Here is a 13231-nt window from a genome sequence, read left to right as displayed (position 1 = left end):
CCTGGGAACATGGGAAGTCTATTTATCTGTGTTTTATTTCTCTCTGCAAGTGAACTGGTTGTCTTGAATTAGCTGCTAGCCTAGGCTTGACTAAGCTTTGTCCAGCAGGTAGTTCTGGCTCTGGTTGATCCCACATACCTTGGGTATGCTTTTCTCATAGTAATAGCAGAAGCACAAGATACTAAGCCCAGCTCTACTTGTGTCATGTGCATTAATACCCCATTAGTCATAACAGATTTCAAAACAACAATAAGAACAAAAGTCTAAGAACAAAAGTCTAAGAGCAACCACAAAATCAAAGTAGGTTACGTGAGGTAGGAAATATATCATCCCAGATACTTCTATTACATAGAGTTATAGTAAGAGATAAATGATATATGAATATATTGTCAGGAATATAAAACTCATTGAATAAATGCTTATGTATATATTTGAGCTTCACAACAATCAAATGATTGAAAGAGGAGTGTCTTATCTCAGATAATTTCATTTTGGAAATTGACCTATCAATATTTAAGGTCTAGAGACAAAAGTGCTGCTGTCATTGCCATTAAATATATGAATAATGTTTGAATAAACTATATTCATATTAGATTTATGATTAAAACAAGAAAAGTTATCATCTCATCCTGTCAGTTAGAGGGGAGGTATAGTATGCCACAGCAGTGGTAGTGACACAAGGTACTTGTCTTTGACTCATCTCCTTTACCCACTTAAATATTTTATCCTGGGAGCACATCCTCATAGTAAAATGCCACTAATTGGGAAACTGATAGGATAAGTCAATAAATTTTATTACAAAGAAACATTTTTATAGTTTATATAGGAATGGTGGAGAGTGGGAAATATAATTTATGCCAAGTTGGATCACAAAACAAGCAAACACTTGATAAGTACTGATGGAAACAAACTCTTAGGAGTGGTTTACATTCACTTATTGGAAAGTATATCTGTCTAATGTATTTTTTTCATCTATTACTTTGATAATTTTATGAGAGAATTAAAATATTCAAGGTATGAAAAGTACATATCTGTAATGAGACATTTCTTTTATTTACTGTTAATCATGTTCAATTTTCTTGTAGATAGTCTACATGGGCTGGTGTGAAGCACGGGAGCAAGACCCTTTGCAAGACCGTGTGTACTCACCGACATTTCTAGCCCTGAGGGGATCATGTCTTTACAAGTTTCTGGCACCTCCAGTAAGTGTCTTCATCCAGTGTTTTTTTATCCATATTATCACTACAGAATGACATCAAGTTAATAATAGTAAATACCATATTACCAACATATTTTAAAAATAAAATACAGAAAAAATGGAAAACGGTCCAAATGTTCTGAAAATATCTTCCTAAAAATATATGTTCTAGCATTAAATATTTACTTTATAACCCTGAAAAGCATTTCTGTCCAGGAATTTATGACCTTCAAAACATGTTTGTCTATGTGATACAGGTCTATCTAAATTAAAAAATATAGCATTTTGATATCCTATTTTCTAGTCATTGGTCTTTGTACTAAATATGTATGGGTACCTATTGGACCTAAGGTCTTTCTTCTGGAAACATGTACCTTACACAGTAGAAGATTCTCCATAAATATTTATTGAATATAAATATCAAATGCCAGACCACTCACTTACCGGTCTGATATTACATAGGGTCTTGGAAATATCAAGTCTGACCTGTTGCTATTTTGAAGGACTATGTCTCCACGAAGTTCAAAGGACCCAGAAGGCTGGAAAAAAGCCATTAATATTTATATATTTTATTATATTCCTACTCTGAAAAATTTCTTATGACTAGACAAATACATATTTTAAACATAAAAAAGTGAAATGACTTCACTGTGGTGTTTGGTGTCTTCACAATGTTATAAGGCCTTCACAACCTGAAATGACTTCCTGATATAAATGATGTCTTTTTAAAAAATTAAAGCCAGCATTGACATCTAGTATTCTACTTTGTATGTAACTGGTGGCAAAATTACTATGTGTGTGAAATATAAAAACTTAGTATTTATATGTAGATAATATACACATTATTTAAAATATGTAAGTACATTGGGCAAGTGAAGATTGTTACATAGAACATAAAACACTTGCTGACAAAGGAAGAGAAATGGTGATAAACTTAGAAGAGAGGAAACCAAAATACCACACATGGACCTCTATAAAAATAGCTCCACAACTGAGATATATAGAACATATAGGAAAGTTTCCTTGTGTACCATAATATATAAATAAAATAAGAAGGAAATCAGGGTTACCTTTCTAAAACAAATGACATAAAAGTTTCTCATCTTTTAAAGGTGACAACATGGGACTGGACCCGAGCAGAGAAAACATTTTCAGTTTATGAGATTATGTGCAAGATTCTCAAGGTATGAACAATAAATAGGTAGTGAAAATTTTCATGGCTTTTCCTTACCAATGGTTCTGTGCTCATAAGTAGTTCACGAAAACAAATGATGCAAGGATATAAAAGATAAAGATAAAAGAAAAAAATATATAATGAATAGAATGCAGAGAATTATATAAGCACCCTCATATCAGTTTAAGTAATTACTAAGAAGATTCTGTAGTCTCTCTGTCTGGGGAGAGGAACAGAAAGCTTAGTTCATTGAGGGAGAAATTCAACTGAAAATGGTATTAATTTAAACTTCAATTATTACCATATTTGTTTTGTTTTGTTTTTCTTTTTTTAAATAAAACAGAAAAAAAAGTCTTAGAAAAAACGAATTAGAAAATGCAGAAAATATAAAGGCATGTGCAAAGAAAGATCATTTTTTTTTAAAACTTCAGAGTTAGGTTACCTTTTTTTTTTTTTTTTTTAAAGATTTTATTTATTTATTTGACAGAGAGAAATCACAAGTAAGCAGAGAGGCAGGCAGAGAGAGAGGAGGAAGCAGGCTCCCTGCTGAGCAGAAAGCCCGATGTGGGGCTCGAACCCAGGACCTGGGATCATGACCTGAGCCGAAGGCAGCGGCTTAACCCACTGAGCCACCCAGGCGCCCCCTACCTTTTTTTTTTTTAATGTCAGAGTTAGGTACTTCTGAGTACACCAAAGAATATATAATTGTCATAAATCAATTAAAGTTCTGGCAATACACAAGATAATTGGAATGGGAAGTCATCGAGAATTCTGTAAAATTCTAAATGGTTTCTGTAGCCATTTTTAAGAAGCAAACTGGGAATAATTTATAAAACCTAAATAATAATCTGCATTCAGTTTTTACTCTGAGGTCTATAAACTTGGAAGATGATAATTAAATCCTTGTTAAGGTTGACCTTGTTTGTGTAGCCAAGAAGAACTAAGTTCCCTCCATTTTATGTTGATTATTTTCTTCTAGTTAAAGATTCAGTAGAAAATGCTGGAATATTTACAACATAAATGAAATGTATCAAAAGTATCTGAAGGCTGAGAAACAAAAAATATTATTACCTCAGAAATGCTCATAATTTTTCTTCCCTACAAAATAATCCTAGATTAAAGCTAACATTCATAGTAGCACAAGAACAAAATAAAAATAAAGGTCATTGTTTGCTGATTACTGTGTATGGTTCTGGTTCTATTTTGGGGTAGATGGAGGAAGAGCAACTCTGACATACTTGAGTTGATTTTTAGTAAAGAAAGCCCTGACAACTCCTAAAAGATGTAGAAGTGTCTGAAGAAAAGGAGAACATGCCCAACTCCAGTTTTTTAAAAATAAATACCAAAACAGCTAATGGAATTATAATTTAATCTAATTGAATGAGATTCTAATTAAAATTTTTAGCCAAAAAATGGTGGAATTCAGAAGAAAGAATTAAAGAGAGAGGGGGAAGAAGGAAGGAAGTGGGAAAGAAAGGAAGGAAGGGAGGGGGACAGGGAGGAGAGAGGGAAAGAAGGGGAGAAAGGAAAGAGGGAAAGAAGGGGAGAAAGAAAAAAATAAAGGAAAAAATAAACCAAAACTCACTACTCTATCAAGTCAGTTTTGTCAATTCCTTAGCCCTACATTAATGTAACTTTTTCATAGTAGTAATCCAGGATGCATTTCTATATTCTTATTTAGATTTAAATTATTTCCTAATCATTTTCCAAGTAGCTATATGGTCTTTATAAGCCTCTCTTAAATTAAAAAAAAAAGGCAGATTGAGCATTTAAAAATAATTCAGTTTATGGTATTACTTGAAATAAGGACAGTTTTAAAGGAGAGAATAAGAATTATGTGTGGCTCTATGTAACCACTCACTACTTCATTTCTCTTAATTTTTTTTTTACAATGTTAAGATTATATGGTTTGTAATCTTTTCTTATGTAAAAATGTAGAGTTTTTTTATGTCAATATACTTAAAAAAAAAAAAAAAACCTTGACCTTTTGGTAGATGTAATGTATACCATCATTTGGCCATATTTATTTACCCGTTTAGGTGCTTTCTCATTTGTTCTATCAGACATCACAACAATGACTAATTTATATAATAGATAGTGGTTGAATATTTGACATACACCAGGTAATCTGCTAAGTGCTTATTATATGGCTGGGGGAACAAAAAGCAGAAAAATTCCCTTCTTTCACTGAGCTTACCTATCAGTAGGGTGGCAGACATAACATTAAGTTAACATGAAGGCACACACACAAAAAGTCAATAGCAAAGAATTGATGTTTCCCCCACAGACTTTTATGTAACTTTCTAGTTATTTCTTTTAATCTAAATTCTGAGTTTTGGAAATCCTGGGTGGAAAATATTTCAACATATTCATGATGTTAGGTTTAGGTATCTAAATTCCTTCTTAGAAAAGTCATACCAATTTATACCACCATTACAAATATCTACAAGTCCCTGTGCATTTGTTCTCAGCCCAAATTAAAATCAAAGAGCACTTCTCATTTATCTGTTCCTATATAATTTCCTATTAGCTCATTAGTTGCTTTGGGAAAATTTTTTACGTAATTTAGTGAAGCCTGGAGATAAGTATTTTTAGACGCTCAATAGAATATAACTTTACTCTTACTTGTGATATGTAATAAGAAAGCTCTCCTACCATTAATCAATACAACACTAATTTTCTGTGCTTCATGAATTTACATTTGGCACACAAAATTGTCTGCTGAGGATTCTTTTTCCCAAATGGAAATGTGATATAGCACAAGAATAGAGTGAACATGAGACTCAGTGTTAAATGGATACTTTTCCTGCATTCGGATCAGTGCCTGGAGGATGATTGGTTTAGCACATCCAGACTCAGAGAGTTGGGTCTGGGAAGCAATTCTGAAGGAGGTCTTCTGTAACCCAGCCGTCTACTGCCATGAGGGAACAGTCCTGTGCAGATGTATGGATTGTAGACTTCAGTCTCCAGAAAGGTATCTCTCGGATAAGGCAAATTTAAAGGCAAGTTTAATAATCTGGACAACAGAACATCTAGCCTGGTACTATTAATAGAGAAAACCTCTTCCTCTCTTCCAATAGGAAGCTATACCAGTACTTAGAAAAATGAAGTAATAATAGTTACCCATTATATAAAGCTAACACATAAGTGCCAGGTATTGTTCTCAGTTTCTTGACATAATAATTTACTTAATCTTTACAACACCACTATGAAGCAATTATTTTTCCCATTTCACATAAATGGAAATGAAGGCAAAGAGAGTTTAAGTAAATAGCTCAAGGTCACAATAGCTAGTAAATGCCAGAAGTAAGGATCTGAATCTTGCAGTCTGTCTTAGAAATCTGTGCTCTTAAATATACTATATTACCTCTTTCTCTTTCAGGAAAAGCATTGATAAATTAGACAGAAATGAAAATGAGAAAGCCAGCCAGGTGATGAGAGAACAAAATTTTCAGAACAAGACTCTTGACAAAAAATGACAACTCTGTTACTAAATACATTACCCTTTGCAAATATAGTCAGCACTTTGACCTTCAATTTCTTCTGTTCAGTGGAGCTAACAAAGCATGGGATGCTCTAAAGGTTGGCAATTCATTAATCGATATGTGAATGTATTTTTATGAATTAATTCATGCTACAAATGTCCATGAAGTACTCTCTATGTGCCAGCCACCTAACTAGGTATTAGGGATCCCATGCATCTGGAGAGGAGAGCTGAGCTCCCAAAAAGCCTAGATGACCAAGGAATATAGAAGGGCCATTTTGGAGGAGGCCTTAAATAAACTTGAAAGATAAATGATTATTAAAGGGTTCAGATGATGTCTTTTATTTAGAGTTAGAGTTTGGTGAGTGGGAGAAGAAGTGGGCATTGTGCATATAGGAAGTAATGGGTAAACTTTTCCAGGTGTACAAAGAAATATGTGTCATTTAAACAACTAAAAAAACATTCCGTATGTCTGTAATTTGGGTATGGAGCTATGCTGCTGCTTGCGTGGGGGGAGGGGAAGCTGTTAAAAGACAATAAAAAGGAATATAAAACTTATCTGAAGAACAAAGGAGCCCCCTAAGAATTTCAAGCCTGAGAAGTGACTGAGTTTGCCATCTTTAAAATAGTCTTCTAACTGTACCATGAGACAGGATGGGAGGGATGGGGTGGAGGGATACTCCGGAGCTGCCACCAAGATCCTGGGATAGAGATGACCCATTCCAACAAGACATGGGCAGTGGGCTGGAGAGGTGCAGGGTCAGAAGAGGGGCAGAGTCAGAAGACTGCATGGAGGCCTGCAGTGGTAATTACCCTCATGAGAGCCACAGGCCTGTAAGGCCTGTCCTCTCTTAACCGCTCTGGTTTATCTGACTCTTGGGCAAAATGATTGCCTGAGTTCTCACTCTAAGACCACAGTGTAGCTGAATGCAGCTGGAAAAAAACTCACCATGTGTTGAATTCTGAGCTTGCACCTCAAGAAAGCCTTTAATTCTGTCTCACAGAATTCTGTCCTCTTGTCTAATCTACCAAAACCTAGGTTAAACCTTCTCCCTTTCCGCCAAAGTTAATAAATATTTCTCCTTCTTAATCTTAATTGATAGTCCTCTTTCCTACTTACAATGGCTGTCAGCTTTGTAAATCCACTGGCAGCCCAGTACTAGAGATGGCTGTCCTCACTCATGTCTAAGGCCAGGCCAGCTCCTCCAGTATAAGAGGCACAGCAGGGAAACTGGCATTTCTGCCCTATAACCTCCAGTGCACATGTCCTGCCCAGACCCCATTGTACCTGACTGCTGGCATGCCTTATGGAAATCTCAGATGTTATATGTCTCAAATTTAGGAAGGGCAATTAATTGGTGAGGAACTTGAAATACCATGGAGATTAGAGAAAAAAGGAAAAACAGAAACTAGAATTCTGTTTTATTTTCTGAAACTAGGAGAAGAAGGAATGACCAACAGATACTTTATATAAAGTGGCAAAACCAGTACTCTAGATAATTAACTGATAGCATACTGATTCTTAGCACTGGGTACACTGACATTAGAGGACCTCATGTGCTGATCAAGAGGAGTATGTCCAGATGTCCTGGGACCTCTCATTTATTCAATTTGGGGCCTCATTAAAAAAAATAAAAAGTAAAACTAGGAATAAAAATTGGGCATGAAAGTGAATATTTAGAATGAGGAAAAAAATCACAACACAGAATAATTTTAAAAGAAACACCAGAAACATTGGAAAATTTGTAAAAATGCATTATAGTTTTTACCAGCTATCCAATGCAATTCTTTAGTACTTTTTCCCGTATGACTTTGGAGTGCTGTATATTCTTTGGTTGTCTCTTCAAACAAAAATAACTTTAAAATATCAGCTTCCACAGGAAAGAGAAGTTACTCCCTGTGTTTTGTCTGTACCTAACTGGGCACCTGTGCTATCTCCCAGCTGGAGAATACCCAAAGTGCCATCCTTAAGTACAATTCCTCATGTAAACTGAATCTCATCCTACAGCTGGATTTAGTAATTCAATTTCAGTGATCAGATGCTTCCTAGTAAGAGAATGACAGGACCTATCAGCATGATGTGAAAGCCAAGGCATAGTAATTATCCTGTTAGCCAATCAAGACATGAGGAAACGCAGGAGGTGTGAATGGAGTATCTGACCTAGTTCAATGTAGTTGAATTGTATGAACCTCCTAATATCACGTGGCTAGCAAACCTTGCAAAGGAGGAGGTCTACTTGGTTTGTAGGTAGTTAAAGCTTACCCCTTTCAGAGCCAGCATTAGACTGAGGAGGAGCAAGCCTTTTTGAAAGACCATCTCTCTTTTTTTTTTTTTTTAATTTTTAGAATACTGCTTTCCATACTAACGTTATATGTTTTAAGTTTAAATTTTTGATAAAATATACATAGTGGTTAGTATAATCACAGTGATACTCTTTCAAAATCATTTTCAGGATGAAAATGCCACAATATTATGGCTGGCTGCGCTGAGTGAGGAGAGCTTTTCTATGTGTGTTGGTGGGAGATGGAGAAAGAGAGAAAGATATTCAACCAAGTAGATATGGGGATGGGGAATGGGAGCCTGATTTCTCACTGTCAGACATAAGAGTTGCAAATATGGCAGGACAGCCCGAAATAAACCCAGTGGAGCTGGATTAGAATTAGAAATACTGCTATATGTAGGGAAAGGGTAGTTGGATTATGGACATTGGGGAGGATATGTTATATGGAGAGTGTTGTGAAGTATGTAAGCCTGATGGATTCATAGACCTGTACCCCTGGGGCCAATAATACATTCTATGTTAACAAAAATAATTAAAAAAAAAAAGAAATACTGCTATATAATTGGTGTGTGTGTGTGCGCGCACAGACCTTACCCTGCCTCCTGAGAGTACCTGGTTCAGAGACTCCCCAACAGCAAGAGCACATCCAGCAACCAGTTATCACTTTCTTAATACCATCCTCCACTACGAGGAGCCAGAACACTATAGAAAAATTGTTGCTGGGTTGACTGCAACATAGAAAGTAAAAGATAAGTTCAAATCATTATATTGTCCCAGAAAATCAGAAAGTGCTTAAAGAATGAAGGAGATATGTCAAAAGACACAGAACTGCTTCAAGGGTACCTGCTGACAAATCTGGGACAAACTGATATTCAAAATAGAAAGCCATGAATCTATCTTCACAAAAATAAGTAAATAAGTGGAAACTTCAATAAGAAACAGAACACTTAATAGTTTCAAAATACCTCCCTACACAGTACTTACTACAATTTCAAAAGAGAAAAGTGTAACTTCACAGGGGACTTCACAGTCTTCACAAGTTGATCAAAATTAACATTTTATTAGTGGAACAAATCAAAAGCATTATGCCTGATGGTATGATAGTAGAATATCACAATTAGTAGAAGAATATCAGGTCTCTCTCATTCCTCCTAGAACTGTATAATAAACCTAATCTAACCATGAGAAACATCTGGTCTAATTTAATGTAATAATGATGAAACCCAACAAAATTTAATTTAATCTAGTGTGATGTGATCTATTCTAATCATAAGGAAATGTCAGAAAAACCCATTGGAGGCACAGTCTACAAAACAACTGGCCGGCAGTCTTCAGTAGTGTCAAAACTTCAATAGTGGTCAAACTATTATGGGCCCGTGGGTGGCTGAATCAGTTAAGCATCTGACTTTTGATTTCGTTTCAGGCTATGATCTCAGGGACCTGAGATTGAGCCCCGAATGGGGCTCTGTGCAGGGCCTGGAGCCTGCTTAAGATTCTCTCTCCCTCTCTCTCTGCCCCTCTCCTGCTCGCTCTCTCTCTCAAAAAAAAAAGGTATTAGTGTCAAAGTTATTAGAGTCAGGGTAAGGCCAGGTACTCTTCCCATTTAAGGCAATGGGAGCCATGACAACTCCATACCAAGATGATTCTGAACTGGTGAATCATGAATGAAGTATAAGGACTATAGAGCAACAGTAGACAATGTCAAATTCCCTGTTCTCATGGTTGTATTATAGTGATGTGGGTGAATATCCTAAGGGTCTTATTTGTTAAAACTACATAGGAAATTATGGGGGTGATGGGTGATGAGGTATCACGTTGGCAATTATCAAATGGTCAAGAAATAAGCCTTTGTAATTCACAGGCAAATTTTCTTTATGTGATTGTAATAAAAATATCACATTTCAAAATTTGCTAAATAGAACTATAAAACAAACATACAAGAAAAATAACCCTGTCTCATGTAGAGTAGATGCAGCAAATCATTCTAAAGGTACTTTGTTTTTAAAGATTTTATTTATTTATTTGACAGAGAGAGAGATCACAAGTAGGCAGAGAGGCAGTCAGAGAGAGAAACAGGCTCCCCGCTGAGCAGAGAGCCTGATGCGGGGCTCGATCCCAGGACCCTGAGATCATGACCTGAGCCGAAGGCAGAGGTTCAACCCTCCCTCTAAAGGCAGTCTTGCTGGTAAAGAACATTTTAAGACAATACTGATTAAAATTTTGCTTAAATACAAGTAACTAAAAATCATTGTTAAAATGAGTAGAATAAAGAAAAAGATAAAAGGAAAAAATAATTTTATCAAATGTAAATAATAATAAAAAATTAAATTAATCCCATATTAAAGAAAGAAGTATTTAACTAAGTGAATTTTTTTCATGAGCTTCATATTTTGATATCAAATATATTCCTGTATTTCATAGTTATTATATTGGTAACTAAAAAGCTAAATCCAGTATTAGTATTTCTTTTATCCTTACTACTAGTGTTTTAAACAGGAAAGAGCTGCTCCAAATTTTTTTATGATCCGATTTAAATAAAAGCAAAAATAAAAAAAATTAACAATGACATTCAAGTATATAATATATTCATAAATGAAGATATTACAAGAAACAAAATGTGGAAGATAACATGTGGCATCAGAGTATATTGATATCATTATTAGGCAAGAACTAATGGTTTGTAATTTAGATAAAGAATTAATTTTGAGTAGAATTTTATGCCAATGGCATTATTAATGGGAAGGATATTATTTGACTCTGAAGTTACCAATTTTGAAAATTATTTTTTAGGGAAACCATCTCAGCAAAAAAAGATATGTCTGCATTTTCTGGATAAATTTATTTCAGTTTTCATTTTTTAGATAATAAATATTAATAACTATTCTTCAAAGTGTATCAATTGTTTTGCATTTTATTAAGTCATTTAAAAATGGCTAGGGTTCTTCATTTCTTAGCGTTTCACCAGAGAATTAAATCGTCCTAAAATGTGCAATCACTTCCTGAATCCAAGCTTCTTAAACTATGTTTTATTTTTTTCCCTCTGCATTTCACTGGTGACTTCTTTTTAAAGATTTTATTTATTTGAGAGAGACAGAGAGAATGAGAGAGAGAGAGGATAAGAGAGGGGAGGGTCAGAGGGAGAAGCAGACTCCCCACTGAGCAGAGAGACAGAAGTGGGACTTGATCCTGGAAGTCCAGGATCATGACCTGAGCTGAAGGCAGTCACCAACTGGCTGAGCCACCCAGATACCCACACTGGTCATTTTTTAAGAGGCTTTACAAACTGTAAATTAAGGTAGTGTTACTGCTCTGGATAAGAATTATGGTTTCTCTTACCCTGATATCTGTCTGTGGAAATGCCTCGGGACAGCAAAGACAGGGTGACTGCTGTCCACAATGCCAGCGACAGCTACTTCAAATCCAGCCTCCTTTCTTAATGAAACGCAATGATCATAATTGATAAACATTTGACTTTATCTTTTATATTTTTATTTTAGAATTGTCTTGGATTTATTAATATTTTAGCATTGTACATGACTTCTGAAACCTGATGATTCCTCAAATTTTATCTTTTTTGTTAGAATATTTACAGACTTAAAATACTTTTATAAAGCTTCTAAAAAAACTCAATGTCCTTATTTAAAGCAGACAATTATCTCTTAGCAATGGAATGTGGGAATAAAAAAATTCAGTTACCCCTCCTTGAGAATGTTATACACAAAAGATACCTAATCTTGTTTTCCAAATAACCAAAACCCATCCCTGTCTTTCTTAATATCTAACTATTTATGGCACATTCCTTCCTCATTTAAGTGGGTTTAAGAACAATATGTTTATGAATTATCACAACTTCATGTTGCAGAAATCTATTTTCCTTCAGTCTGACTAGAAACATAGCCCGGCTAATTCTGTAAATAAGTACTGGGAGCATTGCTATTCTAAATCTTAATATTATAACTTATTCCAATAATTTTAATAAAACAAGAGAATATAGCTATGTTAGGAAAATCTTCCAAATGAAACACATTTCAAGTGAAATTTATATAATACTCATAAAATATGAATAGGTTTAGCATTTTAAAAAAGTATTTAAATAATTGAAAAATCTTCCATAATAATTTTCTGGTTATGAAAATTTTGTGTGGGCAGTTAGTGAGAACATACCTTTTGTTTAAGGAGAAAGTTAGAAAATTGGCTTTACATTAGGGAGATGCAAATTAAAACCACATTGAGATACCACCTTACACCAGTTAGAATGGCCAAAATTAGCAAGACAGGAAATAACATGTGTTGGAGAGGATGTGGAGAAAGGGGAACCCTCTTACACTGTTGGTGGGAATGCAAGTTGGTGCAGCCACTTTGGAGAACAGTGTGGAGATTACTCAAGAAATTAAAAATAGAGCTTCCCTATGACCCTGCAATTGCACTATTGGGTATTTACCCCAAAGATACAGATGTAGTGAAAAGAAGGGCTATCTGTGCCCCAATGTTTATAGCAGCAATGGCCATGGTCGCCAAACTGTGGAAAGAACCAAGATGCCCTTCAACGGATGAATGGATAAGGAAGATGTGGTCCATATACACTATGGAGTATTATGCCTCCATCAGAAAGGATGAATACCCAACTTTTGTAGCAACATGGGTGGGACTGGAAGAGATTATGCTGAGTTAAAATAAGTCAAGCAGAGAGAATCAATTATTATATGGTTTCACTTATTTGTGGAGCCTAACAAATAGCATGGAGGACAAGGGGAGATGGAGAGGAGAAGGGAGTTGAGGGAAATTGGAAGGGAAGGTGAACCATGAGAGACTATGGACTCTGAAAAACAATTTGAGGGTTTTGAAGGGGCGGGAGGTTGGGGGATCCAGGTGGTGGGTATTGTAGAGGGCACAGATTGCATGGAGTACTGGGTGTGGTGCAAAAATAATGAATACTGGGGCACCTGGGTGACTCAGTGGGTTAAAGCCGCTGCCTTCGGCTCAGGTCATGATCCCAGGGTCCTGGGATCGAGCCCCACATCGGGCTCTCTGCTCAGCGGGGAGCCTGCTTCCCTTCTTTTCTCTCTGCCTGCCTCTCTGCCTACTTGTGATCT

At 35.6% G+C, this 13231-nt stretch overlaps 1 protein-coding gene across 1 annotated transcript in view; it reads left to right on the top strand.

Annotated features, from left to right (window-relative positions):
• SNTG1 (syntrophin gamma 1) overlaps positions 1-13231 on the top strand; it is a 913181-nt gene that overhangs the window by 822704 nt on the left and 77246 nt on the right. The window contains 2 exon segments of the mRNA XM_047727784.1: positions 1086-1202; positions 2311-2382. Of these exon segments, the coding sequence (XP_047583740.1) occupies positions 1086-1202; positions 2311-2382 (189 nt within the window).

The sequence above is a fragment of the Lutra lutra genome, chromosome 4, assembly GCF_902655055.1.
Source record: "Lutra lutra chromosome 4, mLutLut1.2, whole genome shotgun sequence".
Classification (NCBI taxonomy): domain Eukaryota; kingdom Metazoa; phylum Chordata; class Mammalia; order Carnivora; family Mustelidae; genus Lutra; species Lutra lutra.
The sequence above is the reverse complement of the archived record's forward strand: the minus strand, read 5'-3'. Positions and strand labels throughout refer to the sequence as shown.